Here is a 16,584-nt window from a genome sequence, read left to right as displayed (position 1 = left end):
TTTATATATAAATATATATAAATATATAAATATATAAATTATATATAAATATATAAATATATAAATTATATATAAATATATAAATTTTATATATAAAAATACATATATAAATTTTATATATAAAATATATAAATATATATAAATTTTATATATATAAAATACATAATATATATAAATTTTATATATATAAAATACATATATAAATTGTTAACCTTTACATATAATTATATATAACTTTACATAAAATTATATGTAAAATTTTTTAAACCTTTAATAATGGAAACAAATCAATTTGGAAACCATCACCTTGTTTTACCTTCAATTAAATTAAAGAAACATGAAGTCTATAAAACATGTGAAAGATAACTTGGCAGAGGTAGAGAAAGAGACTAACAATGGCAGAGTACAGTTTATAGCAGTATTAACTACACTAAAGTGCTGAATTGACACAAAAAATTAAATATGTTGGAAGAGCTTGAGAAACTTAGTGATAAATGCCAAGGAAGAGGACTAAGAGATAAAAATGTGATTAAAGAGAAGGTAATGTATATAGCGTGTATAAAGTGGAATCTCAGCTTATGGAAGTATGATAAACCTGAATGAAAAAATATACAGATAAATGGAATAGATATAATATTTAAACACATGCTAGAAGAAAACTTTTTCCAGATCATAAAAGCTCTGGTTTTCAGATAGGACAAAACCTTATCATGTTTTAGGGATAAATGAACAAAATAAAGCAAGTATATAAGCATACAAATTTTGATATATTAATTTAAATTTGATTCTCTATAGGGACCTAGATAGAAATTAGGCTATCTAGAAATTTTCTGTAAAGCAGGCAGGCCTCAGATGACTTCTTTGTAACAACAAACAGCAGAGTGATATCTGCATGGATTGACAGGTAGTCACTGTGACTCATGAATTCTAACCCTAACCATTCACTTGCTCACATGTGAAATGACAGAATCACAGATATAGAAGGCATTAGGATGTATTCCACCATGCTTCACCTCTTAGGGTGTGGGGACTACTCAAAAATGTACTCAAATCAAATAAGAAACGAATCAACGTAAGAAAGAATGAGGCATATTCTGGTGGCTCATGCCTGTAATCCCAACACTGTGGCAGGCCGAGCGGGGGAGGATTGCTTGAAGCCAGGAGTTCAAAATCAGCCCAGGCAACAAAGCAAGACCCCGTTTCTACAAAGAATTTTTAAAAATTAGCTGGGTGAGGTGGCTCACGCCTGTAGTCCCAGCTACTCTGGAGACTGAGGTGAAAGGATCGCTTAAGCCCAAGAGTTTGAAGTTGCAGTGAGCTATGATCATGCCACTGCACTCTAGCCTGGGTAACAGAGCAAGATCCCACCTCCAAAAAAAGAAAAAAAATTAATTAATTTTTAAAAAGAGTGAGGTATAAAAAAAATCTGGCAGTGATCTGACCCCTTCTATACATAGAATGAATAGAAATACAGTTATAATACAGAATACTAATGCATTAACAATAAATATTTCAACACCACCACACCTGGGCTACTTTGGAAATATTTCCATCTATAGAAAAAAAAGAAGTACTATAACTATCAGGGATAATCTCTCTTTAGTACTTGCTTCTTATAAACAAATCAAAACCTAATCTCACTGTTAGAAAGGGTAAGTCAAAGACAAAAAAACTTATGCGTGGTTCCATCCTTTGGCTGTGTTTGAGAAGCTCTCGTCTGTTGTTTGTGGTGAAGCAAAAGGGAGGAAACTTGGCAATATCTAACAAGACTACATCTGTATCTACCCTTTGAACCAGCAATCACACTATTAGGAGTTTACCTGGAAGACAGACGCCAACAATACAAAGTCCAAGATTATTCAATGCCACATTATTCGTAACTACAAAATGTTATAAATAACCTATGGCCAAACTATGGTATATCCATGGAGTATGATGCAAACATTACAAAATGAGGGAGATATCTTTGACTTGATATGGAGTGATTTCCAAGCTATATAGCTAAGTAGAAAAAAGCAAAGTGCCAACAGGTAGGCGTAGCATGCTACCTTTTGTGTATGAAAGAACGGGAAATTAGAAAATGTACATGCATGAATGTAAATATGCATTTGCTTATTTTTGTAAAGATAGACATAGGAAAGATAACCCAGAAATTAATGAAATTGGTTACCTATAGGGGGTGGAGCAGAGGCGGTGATGGCATGAAAGGAATAGAGGAGGGAAAATTGTATATCTGAATATATACATATCTTTTTGCATAGTTTGACTTTTGGAATCCTATCAGCGTCATACATATTCAAACAATCAAATAAACAAGTATGGGAAAAACCCTAACACTGAAAGCAAAAAGAAGCAAATGAGCCCAACTATACTTTAAATGAATAACAAAATCACATCAGGAAAAAGAACTAATCCAAGCATTTTGAGAACCAGACAATATTGAGAGCAGTAGTTCTCATAGTGTAGTCCCTAGACCAGCAGCATACTGGGAAAATTCTTAGAAATGCGAATTCTTCAGCTCCACCCAGATGTAGTGAATCAGAAACAGTGGGAGTGGGACCGAGGAATCTGTACTTTGACAAGCCTTCCAAGGGATTCTGGTGCACTCCCAAATTTCAGAACCAATGTCTGTAGCTCCAAATACCAACACTGCTTCAATTAGTTACTTTAATACTCACATGCTTCAATTAGTTACTTTAATACTCACAAAACCTTGGAACACAGCAGGTTTCTTCTGTTTTACAGATAAGGAAAGTTTGTTGCTAAGAAGTCACATGTCCAAGACTATATGGCTAGTAACTGCCTAGAACCAGAAGCCAGAACCCCAAATTTTGGGCTTCTCATATATGCTTTTGCCAACAAGCCTTATCTCCTTATTTCAGTTAACATAACTTCCAATCTTATCTCCCTATAGAAATTTTAGCTATCGAATTTGACCAGTATTTCCTGGATCACTCTTTAGAACCAGATTGAAGGCATTCTCTGCCAAGCCTTAACCCCTTCCACCTTTGCCATACTCAAAGTTTCTCAGTTCTTTGTTAGGGATTAGCCTCTGATGGGCCAGAGGGCATGCTGAGCAGCAATACTGATGGGGATTAAGAAAGCTCCGAGGTGGCCAGGCGCAGTGGCTCACGGTTGTAATTCCAGCACTTTGGGAGGCTGAGGCGGGCGGATCATGAGGTCAGGAGATCAAGACCATCCTGGCCAACATGGCGAAACCCTGTCTCTACTAAAAGACAAAAAAATCAGCTGGCGTGGTGGCAGACACCTGTAGTACCAGCTACTTGGGAGGCTGAGGCAGGGGAATCGCTTGAACCCAGGAGGTGGAGATTGCAGTGAGCCAAGATCGTGCCACTGACTCCATCCAGCCTGGGCAACAAAGCAAGACTCCGTCAAAAAAAAAAGGAGAAAGAAAGAAAGAGAGAAAGAAAGGAAAGAAAGAAAGAAGAGGGGGAGGGAGGGAAGGAAGGGAAGAAAGGAAGGAAAGAAGGAAGGAAGGAAGGAAGGAAGAAGGAAGGAAGGAAGGAAGAAAGGAAGGAAGCTCCGAGGTATATGATGATGCTGGGGGCAACACAGGTCTGAAGTACACAACCTGCCAGAGAGAAGAGGCATGATGGTGATGGGGAGCCGGAAACTGCCTCCTGCTGGGCACCCCTCAGTCCTCCTAGACCTTTCTGCAGATGCTCCTCCAGCTTACCTGTTGTGGAGCCGTGCCGTTGGAAAGGATGTCTAACAGATCAGAGGAGGAGAGAAAGTAAAACCGAGGGAAGGCAAGCCTCTTGGTGTCGAGGTACTCTGCCAGGGCCTTCTCACACAGGCACAATCTGAGGGCACAGAACATAGAATTTCCCAATTAAGAATGCCTGGACCCATGGATACACATATATTACCTAAATGTACATATATGCAATAGATGGAATATATGCAAAAATTAGCACAAGAAACACTTAGAGATATTTGCAAAGATATACACAGATGTGTCTACATTGGCGTCAACATCTCTAATAATGCCCTGTGTTACCCAAACACACAGGCAAAGTGAGAGACATGCAAGGCACGCATACTCACTCCCGACCACTGGTCTCAGAGATGATGGGGAAAAGGAAATGATGCCTTCTCATTAGAGAAGGGGTAACCGGTGGACCCTCACCTGCCCTGAATATCCTCCAGCTTTTCATACAGGCCTGGTTTGTTGGTGGCTTCCACCACATTTGGAGTTTTCTGGCCATCATAAGCTAGCTCTTTAAAGTCAATGTCGATGCTTTCAAACCTTTTAGAATCCTGCAAATAAAAATGTGGAAGCAATTCACCACCACTCCGCTCAGTTCCTAGAAGCTCCCTCCATGGAGCCAGTTAGAAGCAGAAACTTGTTCCTGGCTTGTCAAATATAGAGAAGAGACTCAAGGAAGGAAACACCCTTAGTTTAAGCTGCAGTTCTCAAACATTTTCAGCTTAGAATCCGTTTACATTTTCAAAAATTATTTAGGAGTCCAAGAGCTTTTGTTTATGTAGGTCCTATCTATCATATCTTTCAATATTTTCTGTACTAGAGGCTAAAGGTTTTTTTTTAAAGAAATTTCTAAAAATATTCATTAATGCATTTAGGCCGGGCGCAGTGGCTCACACCTGTAATCCCAGCACTTTCGGAGGCTGACGCAGGGGGATGGTTTGAGGCCAGGAGTTCGAGACCAGCCTGACCAACATGGAGAAACCCTGTCTCAACTAAAAATACAAAAATTAGCTGGGCTTGGTGGTGCGTGCCTATAATCTCAGCTACTACACAGGAGGCTGAGGCATGACAACTGCTAGAACCCAGAGGATGGTGTTTGCGGTTGCAGAGAGCCAAGATTGTGCCACTGCACTCCAGCCTGGGTGACAGAGGGAGACTTTGTCTCAAAACAAAACAAAACAAAAAAAAGATTTAAAAAGTAACAATAATAAGCCAGGCGTGGTGGCTCACACCTGTAATCCCAGAACTTTGGGAGGCCGAGGTGGGTGGACCACAAGGTCAGGAGTTTAAGATCAGCCTGATTAACATGGTGAAACCTCCTCTCTACTAAAAAAAAAAAAAAAATAGCCAGTCATGGTGGCATGCACCTGTAATCTCAGCTACTCAGAAGGCTGAGGCAGGAGAATTGCTTGAACCTGGGAGGCAGAGGTTGTAGTGAGCCAAGATCATGCCTGGGTGACAGAGTGAGACTCCATCTCAAAAAAAAAAAAAAAAAAAAAAAAAGTAACAATAATAAACCCATTATGTTAGCATAAATAAAATACTTAAATATGTTTTCCAAAACAAAAAAATAACAGTTGAAAAGGGGTCATGATTTCACCTTCATCAAATCTCTGCAATATCCGATTTAACAGAAAACTGCTTCTGTATCAATTTATTATGATATCACATGTCATCTGAACTCTGGAGAACCCCACCGTACACTCATGGAAGAATGAGAGCAAGAAAAAAGGCAGATAACATCTTAATATGATTATTAAGATAATTTTGATCTTGAGGACTCTCTGAAAAGGTCTCAGAGACCACCCCCAATCCCCAGGCATACAACACTTAATTCCTAAGTAGATAGTGAATCTTTCTGGAACGTTCTTTCTGGACCAGTGCAAAAGTATATAACCAAAATGAATTTTCCGTCAGCAAATATACTCCTTTGATGTCAAAATTAATCAGTTGTTATCATTTTTCCCAGACATACACACTCACAGTATTACTGAAATGATGGACAGACTAATATATGCTACGTGCTTCAGCCAAATGCATGGCACCTGGTGAGGTGGTAGAGCTTGTGGTATTATTATTACATAACAACAATCATAATGGTATGTGTTATGTGCATTGTTTTAATGAAGACTCTGGAATAGATACTAGTATTAGTCCCAATTTACACACAGGGAAACCAAGGCATTGAGAGGTTAAGTACCCTGCCCAAGGTCCCACAGCTGCAAGTGAGAGAATGAGGACTCAAGCCCAGGCCTGCCATTCCTTCTCTCTGTGATCCTGCCCTTAAAAACAAGAGGGTAGGCCAGGTGTGGTGGCTCAAGCCTATAATCCCAGCACTTTGGGAGGCTGAGGCGGGCGGATCACGAGGTCAGGAGTTCGAGACCAACCTGGCCAACATGGTGAAACCTTGTCTCTACTAAAAATACAAAAATTAGCTTGGTGTGGTGGCACTCGCCTGTAATCCTAGCTACTCAGGAGGCTGAGGCAGGAGGATCACTTGAATGGAGGCGGAGGTTGCAGTGAGCCGTGATCACGCCACTACACTATAGCCTAGGCAACAGAGCAAGGTGCCGTCTCAAAACAAACAAGCAAACAAAATACAAGAGGGCAAAGTAAAATATGATTCCTCAATGAGATGTTTTGCCCTAATCAAAAATAAAACAGTATCAAGGTTGTAGAAGTATCTGAAATATCTGGCATAAATGTTCAAATGAAAAAAATTAACTAGAAAATTACAATTACACTGAGAGCAATTATGTAAAAATATGTATGTACATGAACAAAAGTTGGGAAAAATTCATAATGGATGAAAATAGTTACCAGTTAGGGTGTTAGAGCCTGGTTGATTTTATTATGTTTTGAAACTGTTTCTGTTTCATTGTTATTACAGAGAAAGTAAATGTGTTTACATATTTTGTACACAAACCTATGGCACTGTATACAGGTTAATGGTACTAATTCTTCAATATTTTTAATTAAAAGTTCTCAATCATCTCTCTTAAAGTTTCTGCAAGAATCTTCGCCTCTGTCCCTGACCCCTTCTAATTAAGCCTGGCCTGTTTCAATCGCTGGCGTTTGAGATAAATAAAATCTGGCTTATTCAATTTTACTTAATGACAACTGCCATACAGAATTGTTTTCTATTGTTTTTCACTGCAAATATACAACCTTTAATCTACAATATTACACTAAATATGCTTTTTGGGATTAGCAGCAAAACTGTGGGCAGAACGTGCCTTAATTTCTAACCAAAGCCTGGACAGCACGTGACATTTTGGAATCAAGCTAATTTGTAAGCAAAGAACTTGCTGTACTGAAAGAATACAGAGGAAGCCCGAAGAAAAAAATTAAAAATGAATCAGAGTCCACTGAGAGAGGGGTAAATTAACGGCACATTAATTAGGACTAATTAGAAGGGGCAATCAAACACAGGGAAGGTAATAATGAGAAGAACACGTATTTTAGGGATATCCATTGTTTGGAGTTTAGCTGACAGCTGGTAGTTGGAGTGCTGGCACATGCCAGTGGTTGATAGAATGGCGTGCTGCTGAGAAGGAACTTGAATTTGCCTGGAAATGAGACTCACTTTCAGTGGACACTTGAATTTTAATGATCCAAGAAGTAACCCGTGAGGACCTCATCCCAAACAGCAGTAGCCAGTATTTTTTTTAATCTTTCTTATATACACATTTTTTTTTTTCTGAATGAGATTCTCCTTTCTTTTTCCTACCCATCTAAGGACAAACTGATTGGTGTGCATTTCGCTGTCCCTCTTTTCCTCTGCCTAACTTTTGGTGGCAGGTAAGGAGAGCATCTGTGAGAGGTGTCTTTAAGTAAAGTCAAAGCAAGGAGGCAGAAAAGGAAAGAGCCTAGACAATGCAGACACTGGGTGACCTTCCCTTCACCCTGGATCAGAGAATAGAGAGATTCTAGATTTCCTTAGCAGGTACCTGGGGGAGCTGTGCCCGAATATCTTCAGATCCAATGAATATGCTTTCCAGGTGAGTCCAGGTTCGCTGCACTTCAAACCAGATAGAGATGACAGCATCTGCTGTGGACAGCTTCTTCTGCCAGCCCGACACCTCCTCCAGGAAGAAAGCAACATACTTGGACGTCACCAGGTTCTGAAGTTGAACTTGATTATCCTCCAGAACCTCTATGAGGTCCTCATCAGAACGCAGGAGGGGGACACTGGTCCGGGGGTGGGCCTCGTACTGGAATTCCATGCCAGCCCAGGTGGTCTGCAGCTCCTTTAAGGTTTTCTCCATACCCATCTCTTTCGCAGCTTTGTCCACAATGCCCCGGACCTCGTCCTCATAGTGGTGCAGCTGGAGCTGCAGCAGGTGTGCTAGGGTGGTGTCCTGGTCCATAGTGAAGCTCACGCCAGTGGCCTGCATCAGCTGCCTCCAGTGCCGCTCCCGGATGGCTGGATTCTGCAGCTCAGCTACTGCCCTCAGGGAGCTCAGCATGTTCCACACAGTGCTTTCCAGGCCTGTGAATGCATCCCAGGACCTGACCTCCTTGTCCAGGTTTCGGATATGCCGGACAAACTGTTTGCACTCCAACTCCATGGCTTCCACCTTGATATCCCTCCAGGGTGTGGTCTCCCAGGCATGGATACTGGAGGTCACCATTCCAATGGTGTCCCAGAGCTCCTTCAGTTGGCAGACCTCCTTCCTGCACTCCCTCAGCTGCTTATAGTCAGGGACATTGACTTCGAATAAGCTGGCAGACTCCGAAATGGAGGCCATAGTGGATTCCATCTGCTGGATCTCGATGTGCCTGGCATCCAGCATTTGATGAGGGTGGATGCTATCAAACCTACAAAACACAGTGTGTTCCTTTGTAAGTATGGCATGCAGGGGCCCATCTCCTAGCATCTCTAAGGTAGCAACCAGCTGAAATATTTAAATGCTTGGTGTTTTAGGAAAGAGCAGTGGCTTTCACCAAAAACATCATTTTCACCAAAGCAAAGAATGTCTTTTCTTCCCAGGATTTTCTTTTGGGGAAAAAAAAGACATTCAGGATGGACTGCAGTGGAGTGGGCATTGGAGGAAGGGCAATTCAAGAACATTATGCTTGGATGTTCTCCACCCAGGTCTAGAAGGGAACACCCCCTTATCCAAGCCCCTTTAGACTCTACCCTTCATCTAGCTGTTGGTTCTGAAGACCACTTGACACAAAAGAGCACTGTCATATTACAGCAGAAGTTGGAAAGCCAAGGGCCCTGCCAGGAACTTAGTGATAGGCGATTTTGTTTTTTTTCTTTTGAGACAGTCTCACTCTGTCGCCCAGGCTAGAGTACAATAGTGTGATCTCGGCTCACTGCAACCTCTGCCTCCCGGGTTCAAGCAATTATCTGCCTCAGTCTCCCAAATAGCTGGGATTACAGGCACCCACTACGATGCCTGGCTAATTTTTGTATTTTTAGTAGAGATGGGGTTTCACCATGTCGGCCAGGCTGGTCTTGAACTTCTGACCTCGTGATCCACCCGCCTTGGCCTCCCAAAGTGCTGGGATTACAGGCACAAGCCACCAAGCCCAGCTTGGTAGGTGATCTTTAAGTGGGAGAGCTGGGACTCAGGAGCCCAACCTTGACCCTCCCTCCATTGATCACTCTGGGGCAGTGGCTATCAGCCTCAGCTGCATGTCAGGATCTTCTGAAAGCTTTGAAAGATCCCCATGTCCAGACTGCTCTATGGACCAACTAAATCAGAATCACTGGGAGTGGGACCCAGGCACACTCCACAGGTGATTTCCATTTGTCAGGAGAGTGTCATCATTCAAGGTGAAGCTCACACTGGTGCCTGCATCAGCTTCAGGCAACAGCACTCCACACTGGAGAACCACTGTGAGTGGCCATGAAGACTGGCTACAAAGCCCGTGATAGATAATCGTGGTCACTTTCCTTCACTGTGTGCCTCGAGTCTGGCTCCTCATCTTTGTGAGCTCTCCTCCAAGCGGTCCCTGATCTAACTTTTCTGCCTTTACCCTTCCCTGGCCCATTCTCTTCTGCATCCTGGGGCAGCCTCTGGGTCTGCACTCGACACATATGAGCACCATTTCTAGCTTTTTCATCACATTTCCTCAACCTCTTCTCTCCAGTGTTTATGGCATGCATGCACCCGAAACTGCTTCTAATCCTTTTAAGTGTGGACAGACTTTATGCTGCCACCCCACAAAGCATGTGTTCCTGCATAGTGTTTTCCCCAACATAAGACCTTACATGCAAAGGAACCCATGTAGGCAGATGGCTTTTTTTTTTTTTTTTGAGACGGAGTCTCGCTCTGTCACCAGGCTGGAGTGCAGTGGTGCGATCTTGGCTCACTGCAATCTCTGCCTCCCAGGTTCAAGTGATTTCCCTGCCTCAGTCTCCTGAGTAGCTAGGACTACAGGCATGCACCACCACAGCCGGCTAATTTTTTGTATTTTAGTAGAGACGGGATTTCACCATGTTGGACAGGATGGTCTCCATCTCCTGACCTCATGATCCACCTCCCGGCCTCCCAAAGTGCCGGGACCACAGGCGTGAGCCACCCCGCCTGGCTGCAGATGGCTTTTTTTATGGTCAAGGGCACTCATAGCCCTAGTGTTCAAGGATCCTCTCATTTTTCTCCTCTAACCCCACCTTATACTCACTCTCATCCTCAAGCTCATGTATACTTGCTTCTGTGTGCTTGGAGGGCTACATACTAGACACACCACAGCTTAAGGGACAATGGTATGTTCTGCTAAAATCAAAACAGGGCATCATGGGGTTCACCATCAAAGGGAAGATTGCAAAGAAATGAGTAACTAGAGAATTGGCCGTTTCCTCCCATCAACTGTGTGTGTGTGTGTTTCTGTGTGTGCATGCGTGTGTTTGCGTATTGGCAGGTAGAATACGAAAGGAGGGAGAAAGGAAGAAAATGACTTACAAAGTCCTGTTTTTCAACTGCCCTTTCTCTGTTGACTTTAGAAATATTTGACTTGACAGATGGAAAGTAATTCTAACTGAAGTCATTTACCTGAATGCTTACCACTTAAGCCTAATTGCCAAGCAACAGAATAACAGTTATGCATACCATTAAATTAGTGTCAGATTAACTTCGACGCTCGTTATGTTTGAATCCTTCCTGTTCCATCTAAATCATTTTTGGCTCAGGTGCGATGGTTGTAGATTTACATCTTAAGAGGATGGGACTGACGATCACTCGCATGCCTTCTCTATTATTTAACTCCCACATATTTCAGAACAGAAGGTTGGAGTGCTCAGAGTTGAAAAGGGCCCTGCTCTCTACATATATATATAGAGAGAGAGGAGCTTTCTCCCTTATGAAAAGGAAAGAACTAGGAGGAAAGAAATGGAATGTGCTCACGGCAAGGGGCCCAGCAAAAAAGATCACCAAGGGTGAGGAGTTCTCGTGCTTATTCTTCATTTCCAAAGCCTAATTGTTGGTGTGTGTGGGTTCCACTTTTTATCTTGACTAGAGTGAACTTAGAATGTGAACTGAACCTCTTGACGTCAGTTAAAAAATTCAAACGAATTCTAAAAGCCCACATCCTGTTTCATTTGTTAGTGGAACACCATTCAGGAATAACTTTTTAGGTAAGATAGGAGCTATTTGGGGTGCATATAGAAGATTAGAAATTATCTTGCTAACCATTCTTCCTTTGGCACCCACAAGAATTCTTAAATCAATGCTGGTTTCTCAAGTATTCATAAGAGGTGAACGTTTATCAAACCTGTTCCCAACTTCATTCAACCTGCGGCATATTTTTTGTTTATAGTTTAGATTTGTGGGTGATCATTCTCTGTAGCTAAGCACACATAAAAACCAACTTGGCCTAAGTTGTGAAGGGAACCCATAGACATGAGGACAGGTAGCCCTCTTATGATTTCAAAACTTTAGAGCACATTATCAGGATATTCATAGACCTGGTTCATGTGCCTGATAAACTGGAAGCCATCCTCTAAACCCTGGGGAAATGATACAGTATAAGAACAAGAAAGTGGCCAGGCTCACACCTGTAATCCTAGCACTTTGGGAGGCTGAGGCGTCCCACTTTGAGGATCATGAGGTCAGGAGATCAAGACCATCCTGGTTAACACAGTGAAACCCTGTCTCCACTGAAAATACAAAAAATTTGCTGGGTGTGGTGGCAGGCGCCTGTAGTCCCAGCTACTCGGGAGGCTGAGGCAGGAGAATGGCGTGAACCTGGGAGGCAGAGGTTGCAGTGGGCCGAGATCGCACCACTGTACTCCAGCCTGGGCAACAGAATGAGACTCTGCCTCAAAAAATAAAAATAAAAAATAAATAAATAAATAAAAAGAACAAGAAAGTAATAGGAGGGAAAAGGGTGGGTTGAGTCTTTGAAGTTGAAATAATAAGGCAAAAGTATTTTACTCTGAAAGAGAAATGCCTGGAAAGCTTGGATGAATAAAACAATAATTACAAGAAATGAAAATACGGTGCTCATGCATTTGATCGTGGAAAAATGACTCATTCAGGCCTGACCCAGATGTTAGCCTGGAGAGAGAGGAATAAATGAGTTAAATTGATTCCTGGGAAATTGGCTGTTGGTAAATGTGAACCTCAGTACCGTCCGTATCTGTGTATACCATGAACGGTGTCACACCTCTCCTTGATACCCACCAGGTAGCATAAAACTCAATGTGTCTCATGCCTGTAATCCCAGCACTTTCGGAAGCTGAGGAGGGTGGATCACGAGGTCAGGAAATCGAGACCATCCTGGCTAACACGGTGAAACCCCGTCTCTACTAAAAACACAAAAAAGTAGCCAGGCGTGGTGAGGCAAGGAGTATCAGTATCACTTGAACCTGGGAGGTGGAGGTTGCAGTGAGCCAAGATCCTGCCACTGCCCTTCAGTCTGGGTGACAGAACGAGACTCTGTCTCAAAAAAAAAAAAAAAAAAAAAAATTAATATATCCAACCCAGACTTTGCGAGGCTCAGTCCTTCCAATTCTGTGACCATCTCAGTGAACAGTGGGACAAGAGCTCTTCCCACCACTTGTCCAAGCTGGAAGGTGAAAAATCCCCTTGCACTCTCCTTCTCCCCCATCTCCCACATTCGATCAATCCTGCAGATATTCTCCTAAATCTCTCTGCAATCCATTTTCCCTCTCCCTCATCTCTGCCACTGCTTCTGATCAGGCCTCACCACTTCTCATGTGGGCTGTTGGAACCACTCTCCCATTGAGCACCTGGTCTTGAGCTTACCTTGCCCCACTCTGTTCTCCATGGCCATGAGAGCGGTCTTTATAGTATGTTTTTGTCATACTTAGACTCCTCAGTGGCTGAGATTATGGTCAAAACATGGCCCTCCTCCATTCTCCTCTCCTACTTCCTGCATCCCAGTCATACACATATGCAGTTTTCCAGCTGTTTCTTACATTTTCATCCTTCTGCATCTTCCTATGTGCTATTTCCTTTGCCCAGAATATCCTCATTTTCTAACTCTTTTTTCTCCCCCTGAAAGAGCTCTTACTTACCACTGGCTGTGGCTCACCATGACAAGCACCATGTTCTCCAGGAGGTGTGAACTGCCTCCCCCGGCAGGATTAAAGCTGGTTCCCAGTGTGCGTGCCTTATTGCTCATTTTTGAAATGGTCCCTGAGGTTATAAGTCCTTGAGGTCAGGAAAGGTGTATCATCTCAAAATCCTAACAGCTACACCATTTTTTGCTGATTCCACTGTTTAGACCACAACCTCATCTACTCCATGAAAGCTTAAATCATGGGAATGAGTCAGATTAACTGGAAGAACAGGATCAAGCTGAATGAATGACATATCTTAGGATACCGACATGTCCCTGGGAGGTTTAATGACGAATACTGCCCTTTTCTGCAGTTATGGAAAAGACAATAGGCACTGTGCAAGAAGGACAAAAGCCTTTCTTTCCTCATGACTGCTGCCTTGGGCTATGTGGAAAGCTGTTTTCTCTAGTTGTCAAGTAGGACAGCACCCCATGGAAGGTATCTTCAAGAAAGCCCTTCCAGCCATTCATAGAATCTAGTTGCCTGCTGAAAACACAAATGGTCTTCGTTGAGCTGGAGCTCACAGAGATAGGTTATTTTGACTCAGTAATCCCTTGATTACCTTGGTCTTGATGTGGGTAAGAAGATTGTATGTTACCATGCCATTTCTTAAGATCAGGAGGACTGTGCTCAAGGTCAGGAAGATCAAAAGGTAAAACTCCACTAGAACATGAGGGCATTCCTTTCATTCAAGAGGGAGAACTGGTCACCAGCTTTAAGAGTTGCACAAAGCCCTTGAATCTGAGTAGGATGATTTAGCCAATGACTGTGGTGAGAGCTCGGCTAGAAATGTGGTGTTATAATTTAGAGTTAAGAACTAAAGGAGGAGCTGAAATTTGACCTGGACATGAAGAACCTCAACCTATGCAACCTAACTTCACACAGCACCTGTCAGACTGCAAGGGCTTAAGAAGACACTCAGGTTTTTTTTTCCTCTCTCCTCAAAGACGAGAACATTCAAAACTGAGCTTAACCTGTATAACCTAATCAGGAGCAGAAACTTGCATCCACAGAGAAACGTACCAGGGTCTGCACTTTAGAAATTCAGAAATGATCTAAAAGTGAAGAAACCAGAATTAAACTCAAACTTGAATTCACATAAAAATGTACCAGGGTCTGCAACTTAGAAATTCATAAATAACTTAACAGTTGAGCAACCAGATTTAAACTCACATGCCACACACAATACCTACAAATTTTGAACACTCGCACACACCAAACTAAGAAAGAAAACAAAACACATAAGTTGACATCCACTGAGATTCGCTTTAGCAATAAATCTACGATTCCATTTTAGCTCTGATGTTTTTCTTGACAAAAAGAGAAATACATCAAAATTGCAGAAATGTTTGGTTTCCCAGCAGTTCTTTTCAAAGCATCCTCTTCCAGGGATTCATCTGCATGTCAAATTAGCAGATGTGAATTTGGAACACCCAGCTTAGAGTAGCAGTATCCTCACAGCCAGCAGATACAAGTGCAAAGAAAGAAAAATGAACACAACTATCAAATAAAAATAAAATGAAAAAACAAACAGGAGCTGATCAATACACAAAATATACCCATGAAGGCGGAATACTGAATTTCGAACAGACACAAAAGCACACCAATGTTGTTTCCCTTTCCAGCAGTCTTAAAAGTCTCTTTGGGAAGATACTTCCCGCAACATCTTTGAATATTTTTCTTTTTTGAAATTATTTTAAGAGACTGTTGGGCTGGGCGTGGTGGCTCACGCCTGTAATTCCAGCACTTTGGGAGGCCAAGGTGGGTGGATCACGAGGTCAGGAGTTTGGGACCAGCCTGACCAACATGGTGAAACTCCGCCTCTACTAAAAATACAAAAATTAGCTGGGCGTGGTCGTGGGCGCCTGTAATCCCAGATACTCAGGAGGCTGAGACAGGAGAATCGCTTGAACCCGGGAGGCAGAGGTTGCAGTGAGCTGAGATCGTGCCGTTGCACTCCAGCCTGGGGGGAGACAGAGTGAGACTCTGTCTCAAAAAAAAAAAAAAAGAGAGAGAGAAAAAGAGAGACTGTTGGTGCAAAAATACTAGTGTCTTTATTTTTATGGCTGTTGTCTTTGGTATGGTTGCTGTTAACACTAAGTAGTATTACCCAGCTGGAGAACTTACCTCCCTCAGCAGTTTTGGCTCTGAAATGGTGCTCAATTTCAAAAACTCAATTGCATGCCCAAAAAAAGAGTCAAAGGAATAAGCCTCAGACTCTGAAAGACAGTCCCCAAAGAAGTCTACAAGGGTTTTGAGCAACAGATAATTCTTTGGAACAAGGGTGTTGGCTCCTAAGGCAACGATTCTAAAGGGATACAGACTTAGGAGTTATATTAGGAGTTATATTCCTCCACATGATTGCTTGAAAGGAAACCAATTACTTCCCTTTAGGGTGGTGGTTTCCAAACTTGGGTGCACATTGGAATTCCTGGAGCTTCCAAAATACTGATTCACAGGTCTCGCCTCCAGAAAGTCTAACTTTGTTGGTATACAGGGCAGACTGGGCATTGGGAGTTTTAAAATCTCTCCAGGTGATTCTAATGTGCAGCCCAAAAGGCAGCACATTGCTTTAGAGTCATATGTTTTGTATATTTATATCTTATGTCTGTGTTACACACTTGTCTTTCCCTGCCTCTTAACCTACTCATCTTATTCTCTGTTACCCCAGGTATAATGCTTGAGAGATAGCAACTGCTTAATAAATGGTTGAAGAATGAATGGTAAAAATAGGATTGACAGGTTGGGTGAGCAACCATCCAGTTTGCCCAGAACAGAGGTGCTTCCTAAGACATGAGCATGCTTGTACTCTCAGCTACTCAGGAGGCTGAGGTGAGAGGATTGCTTGAACCCAAGGAGTTCAAGGCAGTAGGCTATGATCATGATGCTGCACTCCAGCCTGGGTGACAGAGCAAGACGCTATCTCGAAAATGCTGCTATCTCCCAAGCGTTATGCTTGGAGTTACAGAGAATAAGATGAGTATGTTAAGAGGCAGGGAAGGACATGTGTGTAAAACAGACATAAGATATAAATATATAAAACATACAACTCTAGAGCAATGTGCTGCCGTTTGGGCTGCACATTTAGAATCACCTGGAGAGATTTTAAAACTCCCAAACAACAACCAGAACAGTGCTGGGCAAACCAGCATGGTTTTTCACCATAGTACCAGGCACGATGCTAGACACTTTCAAGAATGATCTCTTTAATTCAAGCCACAACTATATGTGGTGGACACTAGTATTATCTACATTTTATAGATGAGGAATCTGGAGCACAAAGGTATTAAGTAACTTTATCACAACATAAGAAGTA

At 42.3% G+C, this 16,584-nt stretch overlaps 1 protein-coding gene across 1 annotated transcript in view; it reads right to left on the bottom strand.

Annotated features, from left to right (window-relative positions):
• The window catches only part of DNAH9 (dynein axonemal heavy chain 9), a 376,206-nt gene that overhangs the window by 276,497 nt on the left and 83,125 nt on the right, over positions 1-16,584 (bottom strand). Inside the window, exons 20-22 of the mRNA XM_026456281.1 lie at positions 7,681-8,551; positions 4,151-4,281; positions 3,698-3,824 (exon numbers count right to left, since the gene is read on the bottom strand). Of these exons, the coding sequence (XP_026312066.1) occupies positions 3,698-3,824; positions 4,151-4,281; positions 7,681-8,551 (1,129 nt within the window). The remainder of the gene's footprint in view (positions 1-3,697; positions 3,825-4,150; positions 4,282-7,680; positions 8,552-16,584) is intronic.

The sequence above is a fragment of the Piliocolobus tephrosceles genome, chromosome 16 (assembly GCF_002776525.5).
Source record: "Piliocolobus tephrosceles isolate RC106 chromosome 16, ASM277652v3, whole genome shotgun sequence".
Taxonomy (NCBI): domain Eukaryota; kingdom Metazoa; phylum Chordata; class Mammalia; order Primates; family Cercopithecidae; genus Piliocolobus; species Piliocolobus tephrosceles.
This window is presented reverse-complemented; position numbering and strand designations above follow the sequence as displayed.